At 38.5% G+C, this 23,308-nt stretch overlaps 3 protein-coding genes across 3 annotated transcripts; 1 reads left to right on the forward strand and 2 right to left on the reverse strand.

The window, feature by feature from the left end:
* Positions 1–3,093: 3,093 nt before the first annotated feature.
* Positions 3,094–3,839, reverse strand: LOC143851777 (MLP-like protein 423). The gene is made up of 2 exons (XM_077361262.1): positions 3,644–3,839; positions 3,094–3,547 (listed from the first exon to the last, which is right to left on the reverse strand). Exons 1-2 carry the CDS (start codon positions 3,822–3,824, stop codon positions 3,276–3,278), a joined length of 453 nt encoding a protein of 150 aa, XP_077217377.1. The 5' UTR covers positions 3,825–3,839; the 3' UTR covers positions 3,094–3,275.
* A 4,017-nt stretch (positions 3,840–7,856) lies between these two features.
* Positions 7,857–12,520, reverse strand: LOC143849291 (GCN5-related N-acetyltransferase 5, chloroplastic-like). Its single transcript, XM_077358280.1, has 2 exons — positions 11,934–12,520; positions 7,857–8,321 (listed from the first exon to the last, which is right to left on the reverse strand). Exons 1-2 carry the CDS (start codon positions 12,455–12,457, stop codon positions 8,054–8,056), a joined length of 792 nt encoding a protein of 263 aa, XP_077214395.1. The 5' UTR covers positions 12,458–12,520; the 3' UTR covers positions 7,857–8,053.
* A 952-nt stretch (positions 12,521–13,472) lies between these two features.
* LOC143850633 (uncharacterized) lies at positions 13,473–14,318 on the forward strand. Its single transcript, XM_077359857.1, has one exon. The coding sequence runs from the start codon at positions 13,662–13,664 to the stop codon at positions 14,205–14,207; it is 546 nt and encodes a 181-aa protein (XP_077215972.1). The 5' UTR covers positions 13,473–13,661; the 3' UTR covers positions 14,208–14,318.
* Positions 14,319–23,308: the final 8,990 nt, after the last annotated feature.

Here is a 23,308-nt window from a genome sequence, read left to right on the forward strand (position 1 = left end):
ATATATATATATATATATATATATATATATATATATATATATATATGAGAAAAGTGTTTCTGGCCCGTCGGACCAGATAAATTATCTGGTCTGTCAACCAGAAACACATTGAGCCCTCGTTGTTAGGGTGATGCAAACCATTCATTTGAAGGGTGTTGACATAGATGGGGTGTTCCCAAATATTCATCTCCATGGGATCATCCTAACCCTTCGATTTGTGGAGGTTAACATGCACAGGTTTAAAATTCCACAAATCTATCCATTTTAAACCTCCACAAATCTGCTCATTTTAAACCTCCACAAATCTAAGGGTTAGGATGATCCTATGGAGATGATTTTTTGGGCACACCCTATCAATGTCAGGGCCCATCAGATGAATGCTTTGGATCACCCAAACAATGTGGGCCCGGAAATGGGCCCCAAAAATCATCTCCACAGGATCATCCTAACCCTCAGTATAAATTCGAGCTCTGCAGTTGGATCCTACTTACTAATTTCTCCAAAATGCCCAGTTTATGTGGACTAAGAAGCATAATAATTTTGAAATTTCATGTCAGAATTTTTGAGAGTATGCAGAAGATGCTTTGCCAATTTTGTTTCAAAGACATCTTCTTAGAACAACTGTTTTCTGATTGCAGGAACAGAAGGAGAATGGTGTGCCTCAAATGAAGTCTATTCCGGGTACTTATATCCATCATGCTTTCAGCTACCTTAGCATGTGGTCAGAATTTCTTCATTATGTTTTAGTCAATGGGTTTGAATCGCTAAGCTAGCTTGTATTTTTTATTTTCCAAGCCCAGCTTCTGATAGTTAAGTTATTTGTTCAGCTTAAATGCCCGAAATATTGCTGTTAGGCAAGGTGTGTATGCTTCAATCAGCCCTTGCTTGTTATGAACCATTCGTAGGTTCAAGGGACGGTTTGACGCTCAACAAAGTATTCGATAACTGTAATTTCTTGTTACCAATTACAATGATCGGATTGAAATGAAAGGGTGAATGGTACTAAGAATTATCCTCAGCTCTGTGAAATGTGGCAGATTTAGAAGATTATTCGGTGGTCTTTTAGGTGTTGAATCATGTGTTATATTTATTTAAATTCCTGGATATAGTTATTCTAAGTTTCTAACTTTCAATACAAATATCAAAGGTCAGTGAATACTTATCTTTTGTATTGAATACTTTTAAAAACAGTCAAATCTGGCAGTCAAAGGGAGATAGGTTCAAGTAAACTGCTATTCTTTTGAAAAGGTGAAAAAGAGAAGGAAAATTAAAACAAAAAATTTAAACCAGCTATTCAAGGGTATCAGCCCTTGGACAAATAGGATCATGCAAAAGTACAGGTAGCCAAGCTGTTCTCCAGGTCATTTGTAGGACACCCTATGAATGGGCCATGGCAAAAACTCTATCACAAGATGCCCCACCCTGTTATTTAATCATTTATACTTCAACACACCCCCTCACGTGCAGCCCCTCCATTTATAAATACTCTCCCTCATGTGCGGCCCCTCTATTTTTGGGTTGGTCGTACGCTTGGAATTTTAATATTAAGGAGTTGTTGGGTTTTGAACCCAGGACCTGCCATAAGACAATAGCTTTGGTACTGTGTGAAACAACCAATTACTCTACTAGAGTTGGTGTTATTTAATCATTTATACTTCAACAAAAGGGTAAGCTACAAATTAGCCTACGGCACCTCATAAACTTCACTTTTTTGTGGTGAGTTAAGATCATATAAACTCTTACTAAAACTTGTAATAAATGTGTGATTTAAAAGAAAAGTTGAAAAAGAAAGAGGGGCTCAAAAAACCATTAAAAAGCATTACGTCGCTACAATTTTTTCTTTTGCTCCCTTGTGGCCCACCAGCTCAACAATCTTGATCACCGTAGAATGTTCATGCATAACACAAAGGAAGGCCGTCTTTGTTCATTTGCTTATACCAGAATATGAATCTCAAATTGTAACCCATAAACAAGTGGCGAGAACCCTAACATAAGTCTAACCTAATATTAATGTCAATGGACTCTATGAGAATTCGTCCCATGTAAAATAGAGTCCACTTCCATTAACCAGGATGAGTCAAAGGAGTTTTTGATTGACATACATGACAAAACTTGGATTCCGACGAGAACTTCTTGGCCAAGGTAAAACAGAGTTGATATTTTCACCCCTTGCAGTATGCATGCGCCCCCCTGACAACATGATTTGACGTGTTATAAAGGGGGCGCATGCGTAGTGCAGGGGGGTTGAAAATATCATTTACATGTACACCCAATTACAAATTTCAGCTTACAACATGTGTCCACAAATAGGGCATGTCACATGTTGATGTAACGGGGGTGAACCCGATCACAAGGTGTCTAAACTAGATACACATCACATGGCTTACATTTCTCTTATACATTGTCTTTGGGATGCCTTAATGTAAAGGGTCCCTCCTTGCTGTTTTATGACCATATGGTGAGACAGAGCACCATCAATTATTTTTTTCAAACATAAAATGTAAATTATAGTATTATACCCACATCTATGGAAACAAAAAATGCTAAAAGAAAGGGGGTGTTATGCTCCTTCCTAAAAGACATTTATTGGGCCCCACTTTTTCCTCTTGTATGTGATCAAATCTGTTGATCTGAATTACATCCATAAGTCCGGCCAAATGTCAATCGGAAAATTTTGGTCAGATGATCCTAAGTCCTTAATCCATCAAACCTCATTTAGGAAAGTGACTTTCTTGCTTAGTTTTTCTCTTATGGAAATGAATAGATTTGAGAAGATAGGTTCTAATCTTCATCCATCCAATGTAAATTTTTGGATGAAAAATGTAATCATATGGTAGGAGGCTGGTATAGAATGTAGACACCCTTAAAAATTAGGAAGGGCACCCATGTTTTACACCCATCTTACATCGAAAAAAGTAGAAGAAAATGGTTACCCTACCCTCACAAAAGAAGAAAACTCCGTTGAAGATGATGTTTGGCAATTTATGGAGTGGAAACTGAGTTCCATATGATGGAGATCAAATGCCAAGTAAACCCGTACGGGCGACAGAAGAAAAAAAAAACTTTTATGCTGCTAAGGTAGAGAAAATGAAATAGAATCAATGGAAGCCCAACATATATTCTTCACAAAACAGCAAGCAATAGGTGATAAAATCCAACAAACAAGCACACAAATCATGTAGGAGAGAGCACCCTACTGATTTATAGTTACTACTTATATATAAAATGTTCTTCAACTTTATTATTAAGATGGTAACACCAGGTGGGTTTTTTCTCTAGGCTTTGAGGAGGTAGGCATCCAAATCATTGAAGGATTTGACTGCAAATTCTTGCATGAGATTTGGGTCAGGAACATCATCCGTTGCCTTCACAAATTCAAGAGACCATTTCACTATGGCACCATCTCCCTTAGGGACGACCTGCAAATTGGCCTTGAAATCCTTGTAGTAAGTGACAAGATCTCCATCGATCACGGTGTAAGATACTGATTTGTTCTCTTCATCTGCGGTCAGGATCTTCTCCTTGGAGAAAGTAATGAGAGGAATCCCTGTAAATCCATGTATTCACAATATCAAAGGTGTAAATAAAACCATATTATTATTGACAAATAATCTTTTAAAACTAGCATGGTTTTTTGTTTTACCTTCTTGGTATTTGATGAGCCTGATGGATCCCACACTCTTGCCATCACCTTCAAGTATTTCAATGCTCTTGTATAACTCAGGGAAGATCTCAGGGAAGAGGGTTGCAGAGTCTCTGATGCCTCCCCAAAACTTATCTGCACTTGACTTGATTTCTACGTCTAATTCAAGCTTAGAAGCCATGGAAGACGAAAGAAGAGATTGTGTGGGAGTTTGTGTGTGTGTGTGTGTAGTGTGGCAATGCTTGTGAGTAGGGGTGTGTATATACTGCTGAAGTGTTGTGGGCTCCACTTCATTAATACCTCCTTCAACAACCATCTACCCCTTTCTCTTGTCTTGATGGTAGTAGAAATATACTACCAAAAAATGCTAAAAGATAGTGACTCTTTTTAGGCCCCACCATTTCCATATGTGCATGATCGGGTCAGTTGAATGGACCCGCGTACACAAGTCGACCTGATGATCCTAGCCCCTTGATCTAATAGGTCTTATTGAGTCATTTCGGATGGGATCAAGACCATATGGGTCGCCTTAGATCAACTGTTTTGATCACACATATTTTCACGTGTGGTACCCAATATAGGCTTGATCTTAACCGTCACTGCCTAGTCGGACTCGATGACCATCTGATTTTATGCATTGGTGGAATTAGTGGGTCCACCATGAAAACAGTAGGGACCCTTCTCTGTATTGGGTAGTCTCCATCTAAACAAAATCGGGTCCCATTGTTTCTTTTCTAGTCACCACACCAATCTTGGGTCTCATGCTACTCTACACGTGATCAGGACCATTGATCTGGTGAGCCACTACAGTTAAGCTTCTCTGGTAAAAAAACTAAAAGATGTGATCATGATGAAGGGGTTAGGATCATCAGATCAAGATGGAACGGCCTACAGTTTATTTGTTTAGGAGAAATGATATTTCCACCCCCTTTTGTTTGTCTTTTTCTAGCCCCTAGGATTCCTTTCGTTCCATTCAATTTAAGGTGCATCTTACAAACCGAAATTAGGTACGAGTAGGGTGCACTTTTTATGAGGGAGTTAATGTAGGTCAATGAAGAAGCCGGCATTGTCGTTGGGGGGTCGGTCATGAAATTGTTATGCACAGTCTTCACTCAGTAATCCTCAAGACCTCCCCAAATTGTAGATCTCTTATTCCCAATTGTGGGCAATGGTCAAGCTTTCATTATCATTTACCAAAATCAGAGGGATCATTTAAAGGATGCAAAGTGATGTTTATACACTTTGAGGAATGATAGATACGAGGGAGCCATGCAAAGTGATGTTTATACACTTTGAGGAATGATAGATACAAGGGAGCCCTTGTAATTACTATTAGTACGTGAAAAGAAGGGAGTGACGATATCAGGGAAAAGAAGCCCATAAAATGTCCCTGTCCTGTTGATGGAAATGCAATGTGGACTGTCAGGGATCCTTTTTAGTGTTTGCATCTTGGGTTCATTGGATCAACTGTCTTGATCATTACATGCAAGTGCCACGTGTACAGTGGAGATAGCAGGAGTTGAATCACCATATCCTGACTGTAATGATCAGAACCATTGATCCTGACTGTGTTGGATAAAGCAGCAGCAGCATAATGTTTCTAAGGAAAATTGCAGAATGATAAGGAGAAAGAATGACTTTAAGATAGCTGACTAATGATAATCAACAAAAGAAAAATAAGCAGATTCATAAGTACCAAATTTGCTATAGTAGACATTATGCTCCTAACCAGATGAATGAATTTACAAATCAATTTCATATTTTCCTTGAAATTACAAACCTTCCAGAATTTGACTGAAAAACTCATTCAACTTGACGCTTTAAATTTGAATTATTTTCATAGTAGAACACTTAAATCTAGATTGTTCTTTTGTATACACCCACTAATTAAACCGTACTTAGCAAATCAATGTAAAAAAACTGGAAGAACTGATGCAAAATCAAACTCAGAGAATTGGGTTCACTAGGCACTCCTCGCTGCAAACTGAACTGAACTGCAAACCTGGTAGCAAAATCTTTGCAGCTATTCGATGAAGTTTATATGTTAGACCATTTTTTTTTTTTTTTAAGTTTTTTTTAAATCCAAAATAAAAAATAAAAAATTAATACATAGGAAGGAACCCCACAACCGAGATGGTCAATGCAACAGCCATAGGAACACAAGTATAAAAGGAAACAAACAATTATAAAGCTACTGATACATAGGCAACAGGGCAGAAGATGATCATAGAGATCCAATTGAGGCAAATCAACCCAAGAGCGAGCCAAACGATCAGCCTCACTGTTAGCCGAATTCCTCACAAGCTGAAATTGTGTCGTGTGCCTCTACAAATTCAAGAATTTCTTCAATTGCATTTGCGAACCTCCAAGTATGAGGGCCCCCCTGTCCAACCATTTGACTACATTGACAGAAACTCTGTCCACAGCCAACTGGTTCAAATCACTATTATCAATAAACTGAATGCCATAAAGCACCGCCCTCACTTCCACCACATTGGAGTCTGGAACTTTAATAGGGTCAGTGATGCAGTACACCATGACCGTGTTGATTGGATTGCCGAAGGCTATGCGCTCCAGCAGGATCATCCCAAACAGGTGAGACGTAGTGAAAGGCTGAGAACTAAGAACAAATCAGATTCTGTTCAACCTGATCATGAACCAGTCCTAAATCACACAGACTGAAGATTGTTCGTTGGATGAAGATCAATGGCTGATTGATGCATTATCAACCGTTGGATGGAGAGAAAATGATCCACGTCCATATACTACAGCAGATTCAGTAATTGCTATAATTTTATTAGTTTTAGTGTTTAAAATTAATTTCTTTTAGTAAAACAGCTTTATCTTAGGAGTTTTATTCTAGATGGACTGTTAGTCTCTATCCTATCTTAGAAGTCCTACCTGTTTTGGAATCTTGAGTGCTGGGATTTCTGTTTTGATATACAAAAAGAGATAAGGAAGGGGCACTTTTTGCTGTTTTGTTTTTTTGGGCTGCTGTCAACGTTTCTGGAGAAGAGATCTATTTTGAGTAATGTTGAAATAAGATTTTATGAATTGAAATCTATTTCTAGTTGCTGTTTTCCCTTGTCAAGTGCAGGGATATTTTTGGTTGTTCGTTGTGATTGCTAGTTTGGAGGAGATAACGATTCTCAAACCCTTGAGAGTCTGACTTTGCTCGTGAATCCATTGGTGACTGGTCTGGAATCCAAGGTCACTTCCGTTAGCCGCAAGTTCCACACTAGTCAGACAACGCCCACTTGGTTGCATCAAGCTCTTCTCTAAGCACTCATCCCACTCCAGCCGGACTATAGGATTACCAATGCTAGATCCACCAAAGTTCAACTTTACCCTGCCCGGTTCTGGATAGGACCACTGGGGTGAGCGGGCTTCAATCTTGTCTTCACTAAAGCATATTTCCTTCTAGAATAATCTCATATCATAACGAGAGACATTCCCGAAGTTAGGCAAAATCTTAACCCACCTCATTGTTAAATACATGATTTTCATAAAAATATAAAGAGGTTCCCTAGAATTTTTTTAGAATAATAAATCATTCATTTCTTTTCAAATAACCCACACAGTAGCTAGAAACACCACTCTATATGATTCTCCCTTTTTTAGCAAGGGGCTAATGCCCAACTATCAAGCAATTCAGCCTTCTGTGAGAGGAAAATCTGTGAAACCTCAAACCACCTTAGAAGAAGACTCCAAACATCTCTGGCTAACCAATATGTGACCTACTAATTCCTCGTCCTCTAGACAAAGTGCATAGTGATCAAACTACCTTACTACCTTAGAATAAGACTCCAAACATCTCTGGCTAACCTGCAATGTAAGAATATGTGACCTACTAATTCCTTGTCCTCTAAACAAAGTGCATAGTGATCGACAATTAAAAATTTTTGGTTTCAAAGGTAGTCACCGTCATAATCTTATCTAGAAAGGCCGACCATCTAAAAGCTCGTTCTAAGCGGAGCAATTCTCCAAATTCTGAAAAGAGATGGGGATCATGAACTAGGAACTAGATGATGATAGAAAGATTTGACACTAAAAAACCAGTAAGAAATGTGCAAAGAATAGTTGTTGATGCCTTCACCATCTAAAAAAAAATATAGGAATCCTTTAGGAAGAATGGTAAAGCATCGAGAAGAAATGAGAAACTTCTTATATTATAGTAATTTTACAATGAATTCCTACAACTGCATTTGGTAAACAATATATGTTTCAAATAATAAGTGCAATAACCATCACATAAGTCAAGAATGAGGAAAAGAGGTAGATGACATTGTACAGAAAGAAAATCTCTTTGGCAGGAGAAATGTTGAGCTTCAGTAATATTGTATACCTTTATATCTATAGCAACTTGAATGCAGATTTGAGCACAGGCCTTCATGCTGTGGGATGAGGGATTTAAGAAATGGGATTGTCACCAGAACCCAATATATCTAATGAATGCTTGTTTAAGATCGGTAGTGTCTTGCGCATCAAATGCTTACGTCGCTTAAGTGTCAACCAGGTCAAGATACTGTCTGTCCTCACAACATTATAACCAGCCTTCCTATACATGTTCAGTGGAGCCTTGTCAATCATTCTGCAGTGCAAGTATACTTCTTTTAAACTTGTCATTTGGGGTATCAGTTCCTCGCATGCCTTGAGCAGATGCCAACCAATACCTCTCCTGAAAGTTAAAGAGTAAACCTTTAAAACCATGGTCCAGTTAATTATCTCAACAGAGTTCTTATAAGCAGTTAAAGTGCATGGTATCTGGCACAGAATCTAGTTGTCTCTAAGAATAAGAGGCATTTACCAGTTCTAAACAAGGGCAGAGTATTTTTAGAATGTGTAATAGACTGCATGGTCAATGATGGTAAAGAAGTGCAATTTGTGAGACTTCATTTGGCAGATAAAGTGAATGCTTCAAAAGGAACCAAATCATATCTCGTTTCTAAATTAAACAGTATCAACTGTTGAAGAATTACTCAACTTAACATTCTACTCTTGTTATTTACCATAAGGTAAATGCTGTTGATTCTACAGTCAAGGCCTTCCACTTAGCTCTGCCTCTGCTCATATCTTTCCTTTTTTTCTCATCAACATTAAAAACCAGGACTCTTGTCTGGCACTGCAGCACAAGTGGATAAGCGCTATTTATCCGTTTTTGTTCTTTGGTGAATAAACTCTTCTAAAGATTGGGAAGATGCTATCCCAATGATATGGTAGAGTGTTGTCGCACCCGATCTCCTATCATTGCTCAATTCACCAAGAAATGAGGGATCAGGAAGGTGGACCAAGACGGTTTAATTTGGATCTGGCCCTGTGTGAAAAACTTAGTTTCAATGAGAAGATTAAGGATTGGTGGCAAGAAATAGGGGTGGTGGGTTGAAAATAAAGATCAATGAATGGAAAAAGAAGGTAGATGGGAAAGAAAACTTAAAAAAGAGGAGGCACTATTGAAAATTGAAGCATTGCGCAGGAAAGAAGAAATTCCATTGATGGAAGAAGCAAGGAAGGAAAGAAGATCCCTAAAGGTGGTGTATGAGGAAATCATTAGACGGGAAGAAATAAGTTGGCACCAAAAATCGAGCACTATAGCCAAAATAGGGTGGCAAAAAAATGAAGTTTTTTCATCGGATGGCAAGTGAGAGAAGAAGGATTAATGCTACCAATTGTTTAGCTGATGGAGATGAGTTGATAGAAGACAAAGGATGTATCAAGAACCTAATATTCCAATATTTTTCAAGTTTGCACTCAAAGGACTATAATTGAGGGCCAAAGCTAGGAGGGCTACCATTTGAGCAGTAGGCACAGGAAAAACCACGATGGCTAGAAATGGAGTTTAGTGAAGAAGAGGTTAGAGAAACTATCTTTAGTATGAAGAAAGACAAGGCAGCTGGCCATGATGGTTTTCCCATTGCTTTTTTACTAGAGATTTTAGGAGGTGATTAAGAAAGACCAATGGTGTTCATGGCGGAGTTCCACAGTAGAGATGAGATAGGGGAGGAAATGAACACTACATTCATTGCCCCCATTCAAAAGAAAGAGGGAAATGGAGCTAAAGGACTTTAGGATGATTAGTTTGCTGCACACTTTGTACAAAATCCTAGCAAAAGACACATCAAAAGGGTTGAAATAAGTAATGGGAGAAATCATTTCACAGTTCCAAGGTGCATTTGTTAGTGCGGCAGATACAAGACAAAATCCTTATTGCGAAGTGATTGATACTTGTACAAGGAAGCAAAGAAGGGGTAATTTGTAAGATAGATATGGAGAAAGAATAGGATCATGCAGAGTGGGAGTTTGCTGATTTTTATCCGAAAAAACAGGGTTTAGCAAATTTGGAAGAGATGCATAAAGGAATGTGTATCGACTCATCGTTATCGGTCTTAGTAAATGGTACTCCTGCAAGACTGGCATTTCGAGAGGCTTAAGGAAGGGTGACCCACTCTCCATATTGTTCATAATAGTTGCAAAGACACTCAATCTACGTTTTACAAAATCTGAAGAGAAGGGCTTCATTAGAGGATTGACACCTAGTAGAAACACAAGCTCTATTTCGCATTTGCAATTTACAAATGATACCCTCATTTTTCTAAGTGCAAGCGTGGAGGAGGTTGGAATCTCAAAAGAATTTTTCAGATGGTTTAAGATATCATCAGGGTTAAAAATCAACTTTTCTATAAGTCTCCTAGTGAGCATAACTTGCAGAATGATGAGAGAAATGAGGAGTTGTCTATCTTGTACTTGGCCCTTCCTCTAGGATATGGAAAACAGAACATGGCACTTTCTATCTCATCCCTTCTCACTGATTTGCTTGCTTAAAATGATTCAGATGTACATTGTAGGACTTGTAAATTTGGAAAACAATAAGCTCGTTCCCCTTTTTAAGCACTTGAAGATCACTTATCTTGTTAAAGGAATGATCATTTATTATGCAACTTTTTTTTATCGAAATTATTATGTAATATTTATCAATGACTTTCTCAATGCACTTGGGTATATCGTTTTCCTTCAGTTGAAGTCAAAGGTTGTTAATTTTTAAAAATCATTTACTTTAACTCATTTCCAGATGAACATTAAAATCATTTGACTTTCTCAATGCGCTTAGGTATATTGTTTTCCTTCAGTTGAAGTCTAAGGATGTAAATCTTTATAAATCATTTACTTGATTCATTTCCAGGTGAACATTAGAATTCTTTGATCTGACTTGACGAGAGAGGAACTCACTTGAGTTTCAATTTTTTTAGGTTATAAGGGAATTAATACATAGTGAATCTAATAAACACGCAATAAAATGGCATGGCCATGTATCCAAACGGCCCCCCAAGTGTCTCTAGAAACACTCAAGATTGTTATGCTATTTCTTTTATTGGTTTAGTGGGTCTAATCCCACATTGCACATGACTTCATGTACCGCCCAACTCTAGCTCTAAGGAACATTGCCTGATTGTTGCAGTTAGGTCATCTTGTCTTCATAGGGTGTGTGCAATGCAGCTATGGTAGGAATGATTGCTGTTTTCGTGGACATGTTTGTGTGACCCACAATTTCACCAAAATTGGTGCTTATATATATTTTTTTGGTTAGCTTCTTGTGGGGTTTCAATTCATGTTTGCCACTATTTGTCCGTTCTCTCCACGTACTATGAGTCATAACGGCAAGATATCTTAAGAGGGAGAGGTTTTGGTTAAGGTGAACCGAAACTGAAATGCATGACAGTGTCCATATATAGTTATTTAATAAATATATATATATATATATATATATATTAAATAAATGATGTTATTTAATCATTTATAGTTCAACGCCCCTCTCACGTGTGGCCCCTCTTTTTGTAGGTTGGTTGTACACGTGGCACATATGGCCCTTCTTTTGGGTTGCCTACATGTGGTTTTTTAAATAACACCACCTCTCGGCTAAAGCTTTTGGATTAATTGGTCGTTTCACATGGTATCAGAGCTATTGCCTCACGGCAAGTCCTAGGTTCGAAACCCAACAACTCCTTGATATGAAAAATCCACGTGTATGACTGTAGACATAGGAAAAAACCGGCTCCCACAATGGCCAACCCCAAAAACAGTTTAAGCTTTTCGGTAATTGGTCGTTTCACACAACTAAGAAAGCAAACTCCAAAAGCTACAAAATCTAAAGTAATTTATACCACCCAAGGTGGGACACATATAAGGCAGGTAACATATAAATGGGAGTTACAATACATAAAAGAAGAAAACTCATCCATTTCAAAAGAGTAGAAAAAGAAGAGGAGGAAAACTCTTTCAAATTCAATGGGTCTACCTCCGAAGTGCCTTCTTCACAGCCATGTTACATATGTACGGATGATCCCTCGGCGGAGTGGGTGTCAGGGAAGAAACAGTCTCACCGATTAAATCGAAACAAACCTCCACAGTACCTGCCAATTCCTTTACTCCATCCTCTCCTTCATAAAACCCCACGAGCGTGACAGTATGGGGCAGTAGAGCTCTTCTATCGGTGAAATTCTGCTTCGCCAAGAACCCCAACAAGTTCATGTAACGATGAGGCATTGACATCGATTCAGCAAATGATTCTACAAGTAATGTGGCTGTGGATTCAATCTCCTCAACCCGCATAATGCGAACCCTCATAGACCCAGTACTGATTTTGTGGGAATATCTAAAATCTTCGAGGATTTGGAGCTTTTGGAGGTGTTGGGCGTCTATAGATGGACATGTGGTTGATGGGTCATTGAGATATGAATCAGAAGAGGAGGAGGAGGAGGAGGAGAGTGGGGTGTTGAAGTTGTAACGGTCTAGTTTGTGGAGGACGAGAATGGGTTGCATAGTATTAGAGAAAGAGATTGGTTGGTGTAAGGAGGAGAGAAATGAAGGAAAGTGAAAGAGAGATTTGTTGGTGTTGGACATGCCATAGTAAGTACTCAAAGCAAATCTTTTTGAGTTTGGAAGGGAAACGAAATATGGAATGTTGTTTACTTGTTAGTTAGGCTTTGGAATACCTGTCATTATGTATATGAGTTATTCTCTAGGTTAATGATATTTCCCCCCAGTTTAAGGCCTTGAAATCTGATTTTTTTTTTAAGTACAGTGGGGCCCACTTCATATAATGATCCAAACCATCCATTTTGTTGGGCCACAATGTAAATAGGCTGCACTCTGAAAATCATTTCGATAGGACAATCTTAACCCTCTGATCTGTGCATGGACTGCACATTATGGAAAACTCTAGAGATGGGAGTGTTCCTTCTACAAATTGGAGGGTTTGGATCATCCTACGGAAATTATTTTGGGAGTATAGCCTATTTACGTTGTGGCCCAACAAATGAAAAGTTTGGATCATCCTATGAAGTGGGCCCTACTGTAATATGTGAAAAAGACTATACCACATGCGCACACCATATAAAGTTTCGTTCATATGATACCATTGACATCTGATTTCTAGGTCACAATAAGGATGGAGGAGGAGAGGAGAGGTTAAGCGAAGGGAAGGGGTGCGTGGGGATTTGAACTGGATTTTGCCCCCTTGGAAAAGAGCCTCAAGCCGTGTTATTTCTCTGTTTATATTGATCTCTAACGAACTAGACATTTTCAAGATAAGGATTCAGTCAAGAAAAGCTAAACAATTGATTATTGTACACCTTAATCGTACACGAGTTTTTATATGGTGTAAGGCCTTACAACATCCCATCTTACACATGGGATGTCAATTCCACAAGTCAGACTCTACTTTGTAAAAATGTCAATAACATGAGGCCATTTTTGGGCTGGCATTAACAACAGCTTGTCTACACTTCATTTTCCACTTCATACGTTGTAATCAAATCTCTTTCTTTTATAAAGAAGGGCTGTCACTTCCTCAAGTGGGTTTCCTCTATTTCTCCCTTCTCTCCCTCTAGGTATTTCCAAAGTTCCCCCTTTTCGATTTGGAGAGGTTTTTTTTTTTTTTTTTCCCTCTGGTGGGGTTTCTTCTTCTTCTGGGTCCTTCAAAATCCTCCTTTTATATCTCTTTCCCCAATTTTCAAACCATATAATGTCACAAGGCTACTCCATCGAGCTCTATTTCGATCCAGCTCTAGAAAACCAGGTCTTAAAAGCATGGAACGTCCTAGCTCGTCGCCAAATCAGCACCCAGCTCATCGAGATCGAATCTAGACCACACATCACCCTCCTCTCCACCCCCTTTCTAGACCCATCAAAACTCCTAACTCTCATAAAAAACTTCTCTTCAAAGCAAGAACCTTTGCCACTCACACTCTCCTCAGTTGGGAGCTTTCCCTCTGAAAAAAATGTTCTTTTTTTCACTCCCACTCCTTCTTCATTACTCCTTCAATTCCACTCCCAATTATGTGATTCTCTGAAGAAGGAAGGCCTCGAAATTGGGCCCGATTTTCGGCCCGATTCGTGGGTCCCTCACTGTTTGGTTGCTCAAGAGGTTCCTAAGAATAGAATGGCAGAAGCCTTTTGTGTTTTGCGCGATTTGAAGCTTCCTGTTAGTGGGTATGCACTGGATATTGGGTTGGTGGAGGAGTTTTCGCCTGTCAGGGAGATCTTCTCTTTTCCATTAGGGAATGTATAAGAAGCTTGAGGTAGGAGTGTGTTCTTTCTTGTTGCTTTGTCCTGTTTTTCTTTTTTTAAATGCATTGTATGTATTGGTACTGCAGCATGAATTTAATTTTGTTTGGTTCTATTTAGAGAATGGTTGCTTGATGGTCTTGTTCTGTTGAAAAATGTCTCTTTGAAATCTGATATAAAAAGTGGAATGAGGGGAGCGATTCGAGAACTATTGAACTGGAATTGAGATCTCTTTCATATATTTTTATCATAAAAAATCAAGTTAAATTGCCTACCCCAAGTACTATTTAGTTTAGGGAATGGTAGCTTGATGAGCTTATTCTGTTGAAAAATCCCCCTTTGAAACATGATATAAAAAGTGGAATGAAGGGAGTGATCTATGAAATATTGAACTGAAATTGGACTGGAATTGAGATCTCTTTCATATAGTTTTATCATAAAAATCAACTTCAATTGCCTACGCCAAGTACTCTTTAGAGAATGGTAGCTTGATGGTCTTGTTCTGTTGAAAAATCTCCCTTTGAAATCTGATATAAAAAAATGGAATGAAGGGAGTGATCTGAGAAACATTGAATTGAAATTGGACTGGATTTGAGATCTTTTTCATATAATTTTATAAAAAAATAAAGCAAGTTCAATTGCCTACCCCAAGTAAGTACTATTTAGACTTTAGAGAATGGTAACTTGATGATCTTATTATGTTGAAAATCTCCCTTGGAGATCTGATATAAAAATTGCATTGAGGGGAGAGATCTGAGAAATATTGAACTGAAATAGAATTGGAATTGAGATCTCTTTCATATAGTTTTGTACCTTTATAAAAAAAATAAAAAAATAATTAAGTTCAATTGCCTACCACCAGCTTCTATTAATAGATTTGGAGTCTCTAGCAAACGTAGTATACACATGTATGACAGTAAAAGTATTGTTGCTTGTATTTGATTGGGGAAGATCCATATAACTCAGATATGTGAATGTGTGGTCTCAGACATGGTTGCAAGGTTCTGCACACAGTGATCCCCAAATACCCGGCCCGATGTTAAGTCCATGCAATTGTATGCTGGCATTTTTTATTTTTTATTTTTTAGGAGAGGGGATATTGATAGTTTATTGTATGGTGGCATTGAAGATATATTGTTGTAGCCATTCAAAAAAATGTTCTTGTATACTTGTATGACTATTAGTTCATAATAAACATATATAGAAACATATTTAGATAAATAGAAATATGTCAAAAATTTTGTAACTAATAAAAAGATTATAAAAGAATAAAGTTAAGGTTTTATCCTAATAGCAATGTTCGATGGGCGTCTGGAATGTGTTTGACATGGCGGTTTTTTGGAAAAATGATATTTTCATTTTTTTTCGTAAAGGAAGAGTTAAAGCAAGATACTTTCTATAAAAGGGCGGCCTAGTGCACGAGGCTCCCGCCATTGCGGGGTGTGGGGAGGGCAAGATATTTTCTATGTATAAATAAAATGTCAATGAAGGACATTTAGCATGGTCCTCAGTTGATATTAAAGATCACTTGATGACGAATATAGAACACTAATGTTAGTACTGCATAATATATGAATTGGTAGTATTGAGGCTGCACATCAATATTGTGAACAGGTTATTGGAGAGCGTGATTGTGGTGCTTGATGACTGTCTTTTGAGATCTAGTGCCTGGGTAAGCGGGAATTCATTCATTATGAAAGAAAGCATTCAAAACGGGCTACTTAATCACCAGTTAAAAAAAAAAAACAGGCTACTTAATGTCCGTGAAACTAAAATGCGACTGAATCCTAAGCGAACACTTTCGTGTCAAGAAAATAACCCAATGGGCTTTCAGGAAGCCTGTTAGCAATAGTATTTCCTTCCCTACAGAAGTGAGTGGCTTTACCATTTTTGAAATGCTGTGAATCTTCTTGGAGATAATCTTTCAAAAAAAAAAATCTTCTTGGATATATCGTATATCCTCTAATATGGCTACCCATATTTGTTTTACTAACAACCAACCTTTACCTATTTGTTTCTACCATTAACTGATATTATGAATATTATGAACTCTGATAACCAGATACTTGTGTTGGCCCAACATATCATGTTCGACACAACACCATATTGATGCTTGTACTCAGTTACTTCATGACATTTATTTCGGTTACTCTCTTCAAATTATGTATCATGCATTTTGCTTGTTAGTGTCACATGTTTTCGATGATAATTTTGGGTGTGTGAGTCTATAAGATGGGATTTTAGATTTATTATTAGTTTCATCTTCCAAGTTAAACATGTCTTACGTCTTATCTCGGGATATGGGGACACCCATATCCCTATCCGTGTCCTTGATTTTGGAAAGTGTCGATTCATATCTTCAATCCCATATCTGTGTCTGTATCCTTATCTTGGAATCATAGATTATGAATGTGGATGTCTATGCAAACTTATAGTACATTGTTTCAGAACCTCCTCTTCTATATGCATAAAAACAAAGATGTCCAAAGCCCTAGCATATGCCAACAGCCCAACCTGACACCAATTGCCGATTGATTTGAAACTGTTACCTATGTTTCTCCTGTCAAATTAAGTTCAATGAATGCTATAAGTGGGTGAATCTGGTTACATGGGGGCCTCACAGCTGGTTGAAAGTTGTTACGTGCTTTATGGGTCCCACTTAAGAGTAAAATAAATTAGTTTTGATTTTGTTGTTTTTAGAGATTGATTTCTTAGTTGTTTGATTTGGGTAAGGACTCTTAGATATTAGGGTTATCTAGACAAGGGTTTTCTATAAATAATATGTATGCTTCCTTAAATCAATGAAGAAATTTTTTTGAGAAAGTTTGTCTTGTGCACAAAGGAGGACTGATCCTTCCCTCGAAGTGGATCAAGAGGCTGATCTTCCCTCTATGAAGATTAAATCTGGGTTCGTAACAAAACTCTCTAAATTGTGAAACTAACCGGTAGACAGAAAACTAGTGCAAACCCCAACAAAACATTGCAAGAGCAGCGGGTAAATACCAGTGACTTCGTGACATTCCTTGGTGGCACAAGGCATTTCTTGTAAACACTCTTGTAGTTGGCTTGGAGGTGTCGGAAAATCATGAGTTCGATGTGTCAGAATCATGAGTTGTATTGAAGTCGGCCTCTGTTAGCGAACTCTCGTTTGACACGATATACCTGTTTAAAGTTTACTATTTGGACTAAAATATTTTCCATCTAAAAGATTCTTCCGAGATGTGATTGAAAATTTTAAGTAGTAGTTCTCAAGGCTGGAAGTAGGGGTGTAAACAAGCCGAGCCGAGCTTGGCCAGGCTCGGCTCGGCTCGTTAAGCTCGGCTCGGCTCGTTCAAGCTCGGCCTGGCTCGCGAGCCTTACCGAGCTTGGGTTATATTAAGTTCACACCCCTCATCTTCCCTAGACAGCCCTATATAGTGTAATTTGACTACTTTTTTTACACTATGGGGGGTGGTCTAAGTAACAAATGGGGTTCCTAAAATGAAGTGACATATTTTGCCTCCTCCTTTCACTCCCTGGACAATCCTTTTAGTGTATATATTAATATATAATATATATATTTAAATATATTAAATTCTTAACGAGCCGAGCCGAGCCTAGCCTGGCCTAAATCGGGCTCGGCTCAGCTCGTTAAGGATTCGAGCCGAGCGAGCCTCCGAGCCCGAGCCAAAATTGACACCCTTAGCTGGAAGCAATTGAAATCAAATTTAGTTATTTTACAATAGGCAATCTGGTGCATTTTTGTTTTCGTGTCATTATAATTGCTGTAATTTCAGTGGGACGTCTTCTACTATGGTCTCGTCTCATGTGAAAAAAGTTTACCTTTAAAAAGAAAAAATAAAGTGAGCCGTGAAATGACTTTCCACAAAGTTGTCTGGCAAAAAATGTGGACCCCAAAAAAATTGGTTTACAACATCTAGTAGAACATCATTTCAATAAAACTTTAGAAAAAAAACCCATCAATAAATATTGGGAAATGATAAATGCGTCCCTTTTCATTACTTGGGACGCCGGCTAGTGTCTGTGACTGCAAAGGTGCTGATGTACTCATGGTTTAAAATTTCAGTTTCGGTACCGGTTTTGGACCCTTCAAAAACCAAAATGTCGACCGAAATTCTGAAATTTCTGTTGAAATTTGGTAATAATTAAAAAAGAATATTTAATTCATTTTGAAATTTCGGCTGAAATTTTGAACATATATGTATATATTTTTTTTAAATTACATCTTCTCGAAATTTCAGAACAAAATTTTCAAAATTCCTAAAATTTGGACCGAAATTTGGTGAAAGCCGAAATTCGAAATTTTGCCAAATTTCGGATTTAGACCAAAATTTAAAACCATGGATGTACTTCACATTTGAAGGAATGAAGTGACCTGATTGCCACGTATAATGCAGCTGGGTGTCCCAAGTGATGAAAAGGGGTGCATTTATCATTTCCCTGCGGAGCCGTTTGGATGCGCGGATTTTAGAATCCGGGATTTCTTCAAAATTGTAGTTACGAGACAAGAGAAGAAGCGGACCAGCTGTTGTTTTTGACTTGTTTTTGACTTCTCGCCTTTCTCTCTGTCAGCAAGAGAGTAGCAGATCCTCTCATATTTCCAGGTTTTAGAAATCTCAGGATGCGAGAGAGATTTAGATTTTTAAAACTTGAATTTCTCACTTTAAATCCAAAAAACGCTGTTCGGACAGCATACAACAGCTTGATCATGAACCCTCTTTTTCACTGTTTTCAAACTAAAAACCTGGATTCTAAAATCTACCAGCTCGATCATGAACCCTCTTTTACACTGTTTTCAAACTAAAAACCTGGATTCTAAAATCTACGTATCCAAACGGCCCCTAAATATTATCAAGTTGGAATTTTTAAATGACAACCCATGATTAATCAATTCTCATCATATTTACTTATATAGGCCCTGTACGTTTTAGCATATATATATATATATATATATATATATATATATATATATATATATATATATATATATATATATATATATATATATATATATTTTAGGGAGTGATAAATCGACTCCCCGAATGGATAAATCGACTCCCCATGTGTCTATCTCTCTCCTCTTTCTCTCTCTAACCTAGAGGAGAGAGAAAGACACATGGGGAGTCGATTTATCATTTTGGGGAGTCGATTTATCACTCCCCTATTTTTTATCTAAGGATCGTAAGATCGAAGTCACCGCACAAATGGACGGCATGGATGAATCAAAATGTGCAATAGGTGCATCTCATTGTACTAGAATAAGGTATCATTCCTGCCAGGACCCATGGGTGGATGGTTAAACCAAGAATAACAAACAAATGGCAACCAACCTCGGATCCTACATGCCACGGGGATATGTTGGTACTAATCTTCTGTTATTCCTCAATTTTGTTATGGTAATACTAGTATCCAAGAACAATGAGAACAGATAGCATGCCTAACCAGGGATAGTAAAACAAACACCGGCTTGATACCCCATGTTGAACAGCCTGAATAAATAGTACTCTAATAGGATAGGATTTTTAAAGAATGAAAATTGCTATCAATGGGAGAAATTTGAAGAAGAATTGCGCTGAGAAATTACTGTAGCTTGGCAGAAACCTACTCACAAACCAGTGCATAATATCTAGAAAACCTGATCGACTTCTGCATTATTTTTACGTCTTTGAGCGCTCATGGATCCTTTAATTAGATCCCGATGAAAATCGGAATGTTGTTAGTAACGTATCAAAATTAGTACTAGTATGAGTATTGATATTCTGATCATTATCAGTATAAATTACCACGTTTGGCTTTTCTTGAACAAATACCAGGATCCTCTATCGATTCTTCCTCATTTTCCGCCTCTTGTTCTTCCAAATCTTCGGTCAATTTATATGACCAGGAACCTTTTTGACGATTTCCTCTATTCCAATGGATTTATTTCTAATAGTTTGATCGTTTGGATCAGTTTTAACTGGCAAAGATAAAGATAAAAAGGCATGGGTGCAACTCGGGTTGGGTTGAAGTTTTGCAGGTAACAAATCGGGTCGGGTTGGGAATTGGGAATTTATAACCCGAATGAAAATTGGGTTGGGTCAGGTTGGGGTATCGGGCAACCAGACCCAAATTGTAACCCGACAATTTTTGGTAAGTTTTTTTTTTAAAAAATTTCAAATTTTAGTAAATAAAGAGTTCATAATCTGCTATGTGCTCTTCCAACAAATAAAGAGTTCATAATCTGCTCTTGCTGAAAACTTTCTTTTGTTTGATTGAAGTAGTGCTCGGCTCTGGGGATGGCTACAATCAGCTAGTAAAATTTAGATTGGTGATACCAAGTGAAGCCACTTAGATGGATGCCCAACTGGGTTTTCAAATGATCATTCTTATGATTAATGCAGGGTCTGAGCTTAGTCACCTCTTGGGGTGGAAAGGAGCTGTTGGTTGAGAGCTTCTTTCCAATCTTATAAGAGTGAAAGTTTAGATCAAACGGTTCAATTTAGATCAAACAGGATTTCTAAACCATGCACACCCTGGAAGTTTTGTGCTTCTTTTTCGGGTCAACCCGACCCGAATTGGAAATCGGGTCAGGTTGGGTCGGGTTGGAAAAATGGGTTCCTCGGGTTGAGGCCAACCCGACCTGACCTGAGTTGCACCCCTATAAAAACGGTAACATGTATGCCATTTGTGATTCTTGGAATTCTTTTGGCAACTACAACCATGTGATTAAGGGGCGGATTTGGATTCTGTGGGATCCGGACCGCGTTAAGCTTGACATCCTAAGGGATTCGAGCCAATTCATCCATGCTAGTGTCAGGCTTTTACAAACCAATCAAGCTTTCAAGCTCACTGTTGTCTATGGCAGAAACTACGGGGGTGATCGTAAAATTCTCTGGCAAGATTTAAAAAGCCGGAATTCGACTATCCAAGACCCGTGGATTGTGATGGGAGATTTTAATGTAATCAGGGATCACTCTGAGAGATCATATGGTGCTCTTCACAACCAGCATGACATTGAAGATTTTAATGATTGCATCAATAGCTGCTCTTTGATGGATCTCCGCTCGATTGGCCATCCTCTGTCTTGGAATAACAGAGCCACTGTCTCTGAAAGGAAATATGCCCGTCTTGACAGAGCTCTGATAAATGATCTCTGGCTGCAGCACTTCCCACTTGCTTTTGCTGAGTATAGACCTCCTGGAATTTCTGACCATAGCCCAATTGTTGTAAATCTCAGAGAATATAACAGTCTTGGGCCAAAGCCATTCCGGTTCATGGACATGTGGCTCGAGGACTCTTCTCTCTACCCTGTGGTGGAGCAGGCATGGGCTCTTAAAGTCTTGGGGAACCCAATGTACAGGTTGGTGCAGAAGCTTAAAGAAGTGAAAAGGCTTTTACTCACCTGGAACAAAGATGTTTTTGGCCGAGTGGATATAATCCTCCCTCTTGCGAGAATTAAGCTGGAAGAAGTGCAGAACAGATTGGCTTTAAACCCAGCGGATCATTCCATAAGAGATGAAGAAATCATTGCCCGAGATGAATTCCTAAGTGCTTCTGAAAAAGAAGTGTCTATGATGAAACAGAAATCCAGAATTGATTGGTTGTGCCAAGGGGATACTAACTCAAAATTCTTCCATGCGGCTGTAAAGATGAGATATCACAGAAATCAAATCATGGCAATGGAGCGTGAAGATGGCACTGTCTCCTTTGATCCAAGAGAAATCTCGAGTATTCTTGTTAGTTTCTATCAGAAACTCATGAATAAGTACCCCTCTCCTGCGTTCTGCACCCCAAATCCGATCAAAAAGATTTCTGAAGAGGAAAATGCTTTTTTGACTCGGGATGTTTCCGCTGAAGAAGTGAAAGAAGCGGTTTTTAAGGCGGATGGTGACAAAGCTCCCGGACCCGATGGCTTCAATGGAAACTTCTTTAAAAGATTCTGGTACCCGGTGGGAAACGACTTCACTCTAGCAATTCAGAATTTTTTCATCAAAGGTCAGATGCTCAAAGAACTCAACAACACCTTCATCTCACTCATTCCGAAGGGATCAGATGCCTCCTCACCAAGTAAATTCCGGCCAATATCTCTTTGTAATGTTGTCTACAAGACAATTACAAAAATCTTGGCTGGGAGACTTAAATCAGTGATCAACAAGCTTGTGAGTCAAAATCAGTCTGCTTTCATCCCGGGGAGACTGATACAAGACAATATTCTTCTCACTCATGATGTATTACACAACTTCCACCTTCAGTCGAAAGTCTCTGCAATGTGTGTGAAGATAGACCTTGCCAAAGCCTTCGACAATGTAAAAAGAGAAGCTCTTCTCAATTTCATGCAGAAGCAGGGTTTTAACAGCAAGTGGTGCAACTGGATAGCTGAGTGCATTCAAACTCCCACCTTCTCTATCCTTGTAAATGGCACCCCCCAGGGGCATTTCTCATCGTCGAATGGAATTCGCCAGGGAGATCCGCTTTCGCCACTTCTCTTTTGCCTTGCTATGGAAATGCTGACAAGAATATTTGATAGTGCCCTCCAAAAAGGTAAAATCAAAACTCCCTTTAATCAGGGAGTAGTTGCAATTACTCATGTTCTATTCGCTGATGACCTTATGGTCTTCACAGAAGGAACACTTGAGTCAGCTAAGGGTGTCCTCTCTTGCCTTAAGAAATTCTATAAATGTACAGGCCTACAGGCCAATTTTTCAAAATGCGAAATTTTTTTCTCAGGGACAAGTTCCTCTGTTAGAAGGAAAATCAAAGAGAAGCTGAACATTCCTGAAGGAACCTTTCCAATAAAATATCTGGGCCTTCCCCTAACTACCTCGAGGCTAACTTCGAATGATTGCTTACCAATCATCTCCAAAGTGGTAAAAAAAATCAATTGCTGGTGCAATCGCTTCCTATCGATGGCAGGCAGAGTCGAATTAGTGAAGTCTGTAATCCAAACTTATCAAATATACTGGTCATCCTCATTCAATATCCCAAAGAGTACCATGGATAAGCTTGAGAAAATCTGCAGAGATTTTATCTGGGCGGGTGGGGAAGGGAAGAAGAAGGTGCACACGGTGGCCTGGGATGTTATTTGCAAACCAAAAAAAGAAGGAGGTCTAGGAGTTCGTAGCCTCA

This window comes from Tasmannia lanceolata, unplaced genomic scaffold, assembly GCF_043159265.1.
Source record: "Tasmannia lanceolata isolate RefF3 unplaced genomic scaffold, GAP_Taslan_0.1 ptg000018l, whole genome shotgun sequence".
In the NCBI taxonomy this organism is placed as follows: domain Eukaryota; kingdom Viridiplantae; phylum Streptophyta; class Magnoliopsida; order Canellales; family Winteraceae; genus Tasmannia; species Tasmannia lanceolata.